The 3221-nt window shown below is 44.2% G+C and overlaps 1 protein-coding gene across 1 annotated transcript in view; it reads left to right on the top strand.

The window, feature by feature from the left end:
- The first annotated feature begins 1059 nt into the window (after positions 1–1059).
- Positions 1060–3221, top strand: part of dnah7 (dynein, axonemal, heavy chain 7) — a 199295-nt gene continuing 197133 nt past the window's right edge. Inside the window, exons 1-2 of the mRNA XM_072443992.1 lie at positions 1060–1065; positions 1950–2120. Coding sequence (XP_072300093.1) covers positions 1060–1065; positions 1950–2120 — 177 coding nt within the window. The remainder of the gene's footprint in view (positions 1066–1949; positions 2121–3221) is intronic.

The raw sequence follows: 3221 nt of genomic DNA, 5'->3' as shown, positions 1-3221 counted from the left end.
GTGTAACGTCTCATCATGTCTGTAACGTCTAATTATGTCTGTAACGTCTCATCATGTGTGTAACGTCTCATCATGTGTAATGTCTCATCATAGGTGTAACGTCTCGTTATGTCTGTAACGTCTGATCATGTGTGTAACGTCTCCTCATGTGTGTAACGTCTCCTCATGTGTGTAACGTCTCATCACGTCTGTAACGTCTAATTATGTCTGTAACGTCTCATCATGTGTGTAACGTCTCATCATGTGTAATGTCTCATCATAGGTGTAACGTCTCGTTATGTCTGTAACGTCTGATCATGTGTGTAACGTCTCCTCATGTGTGTAACGTCTCCTCATGTGTGTAACGTCTCATCATGTGTAATGTCTCATCATAGGTGTAACGTCTCGTTATGTCTGTAACATCTCCTCATGTGTGTAACGTCTCCTCATGTGTTTAACATCCCGTCATGTGTGTGTTACATCTCCTCAATGTGTGTAACATCTCCTCATGTGTGTAACGTCTCCTCATGTGTGTAACGTCTCCTCATGTGTGTAACATCTCCTCATGTATGTAACGTCTCCTCATGTGTGTAACGTCTCCTCATGTGTGTAACGTCTCTTCATATATGTAACATCCCGTCATGTGTGTGTAACATCTCCTCATGTGTGTAACATCACATTGTTGGTGTAACGTCTCCTCATGTGTGTAACGTCTCCTCATGTGTGTAACGTCTCATCACGTCTGTAACGTCTAATTATGTCTGTAACGTCTCATCATGTGTGTAACGTCTCATCATGTGTAATGTCTCATCATAGGTGTAACGTCTCGTTATGTCTGTAACGTCTGATCATGTGTGTAACGTCTCCTCATGTGTGTAACGTCTCCTCATGTGTGTAACGTCTCATCATGTGTGTAACGTCTCCTCATGTGTGTAACGTCTCTTCATATATGTAACATCCCGTCATGTGTGTGTAACATCTCCTCATGTGTGTAACATCACATTGTTGGTGTAACGTCTCCTCATGTGTGTAACGTCTCCTCATGTGTGTAACGTCTCATCACGTCTGTAACGTCTAATTATGTCTGTAACGTCTCATCATGTGTGTAACGTCTCATCATGTGTAATGTCTCATCATAGGTGTAACGTCTCGTTATGTCTGTAACGTCTGATCATGTGTGTAACGTCTCCTCATGTGTGTAACGTCTCCTCATGTGTGTAACGTCTCATCATGTGTGTAACGTCTCCTCATGTGTGTAACGTCTCTTCATATATGTAACATCCCGTCATGTGTGTGTAACATCTCCTCATGTGTGTAACATCACATTGTTGGTGTAACGTCTCATCGAGTGTGTAACGTCTCGTTATGTGATACATTCATTAGGAAAGAGTTTAACCAGAAGTCGCCTCCGAGAATCAAGACGGAAGCTTCTGCAGAGAAGTCTGACCAAAGACCCAGTGTTCAGGTCAGAATCACTGAAGAGCCTGACATATATATTCATATATATATATGTATATATATATATATATATATATATATATATATATATATATATATATATATATATATATATATATATTCATATATATATATATATATATATATATATACATATATATTCATATATATATATGTATATATATATATATATATTCATATATATATATGTATATATATATATATATATATATATATATATATATATACATATATATTCATATATATATATGTATATATATATATATATATTCATATATATATATATATATATATATATATATTCATATATATTCATATATATATATATATATATATATATATATATATATTTCTTTCCTTTCTTCTTGTGTCTGATCCACAGTTGGTCAGAGGAGCAGAGTGACCGTCTGGACACTGAGGACATGGTCAGATTCATCCTGAGGACCCTTGTGTCCCTCAGTTCTTTGGTTTGACTGGGGTCTTTGTTTCAGCCGGTCTGTGGGATCCAGCTGGAGCGAGCAGCAGAGCTGGACGAGGCAACGCTGCAGAAGCTGCTGAACCTGGTCCCGACACGTTTACAGAACCTGGACACCAGCATGGACCTGCTGAAGACTGAAGTACGAGAAGAATACAGCGTGAGCCTGACCAGAGCCATGGGTGAGGTCCTGCCTCAGACGTTTCAGCTGCTCGGCCCAAACGTCTCACAGCGTTTTCTGAATAAGTCAAATAAGATAATATGATATTTATATAAAATTCCCTCCTCACCCTCTGCGGGTGCTCTAGTCCCTCTTTTCTAAGCTCCAGTCCTCCTCCAGAGGCCCCTGGGCTCCTCCTCCAGAGGCCCCTGGGCTCCTCCTCCAGAGGCCCCTGGGTTCCTCCTCCAGAGGCCCCTGGGCTCCTCCTCCAGAGGCCCCTGGGCTCCTCCTCCAGAGGCCCCTGGGTTCCTCCTCCAGAGGCCCCTGGGCTCCTCCTCCAGAGGCCCCTGGGCTCCTCCTCCAGAGGCCCCTGGGAGCTCGAGGGTTCGTAAGGATCTTTGCTGTTTCTTTGCTCACTTTTCTGGACCAAGATGTTTGATGTTTTGCTCCGGTCACTACAGCTCCACTGACCCCTTCAGGCTCCAGCTCCTCTCTGAGGCCTTTGTATTTCTCGAGTTTCTCATTTTCCTTTTTCCGGATGTTTCCATCTGATGAACTGCAATGTCCAGCACCACAGCTTTCCTCTGACCCTTGAGACCACCGTTCTCTGCACAGATGTTTCTGTGCAGATGTTTCTTACACTATGCCAGCTCCTGGTGATGGTTCTCCATGTGTTCTGTCCCTGCAGCATCTGCACCTGCCGTTATGTGCTGTCTCAGGGGCCCCTCCTTGGGTCCGCTCTGCTGTTCAGGTCCTGCTCCTGTGCTGCCATGATCAGGGCCTCTGTCCTTCAGACCGGCCCTCTCAGTTATGTTCCGGTGGTACATCCCATGTAGGGGCGTGTCCTCCCATGTCCCTCCAGCACCTCATCATCCTCTGTTCCTCATTGTCTGAGACATTAACTAGCCCCGCCTCCTTCCTTACGGCTAGTGTACAGTCTCAGGGTGCTAGTGTCCAGTCTCAGGGTGCTAGTGTACAGTCTCAGGGTGCTAGTGTACAGTCTCAGGGTGCTAGTGTACAGTCTCAGGGTGCTAGTGTACAGTCTCAGGGTGCTAGTGTCCAGTCTCAGGGTGCTAGTGTCCAGTCTCAGGGTGCGAGTGTACAGTCTCAGGGTGCTAGTGTACAGTC

This window comes from Eucyclogobius newberryi, unplaced genomic scaffold (assembly GCF_026437365.1).
Source record: "Eucyclogobius newberryi isolate DKJ021-1_F unplaced genomic scaffold, fEucNew1.0.hap1 SCAF_14, whole genome shotgun sequence".
Classification (NCBI taxonomy): domain Eukaryota; kingdom Metazoa; phylum Chordata; class Actinopteri; order Gobiiformes; family Gobiidae; genus Eucyclogobius; species Eucyclogobius newberryi.
Note: the sequence above shows the minus strand (reverse complement) of the source record. Positions and strands in the feature narration are given on the sequence as shown.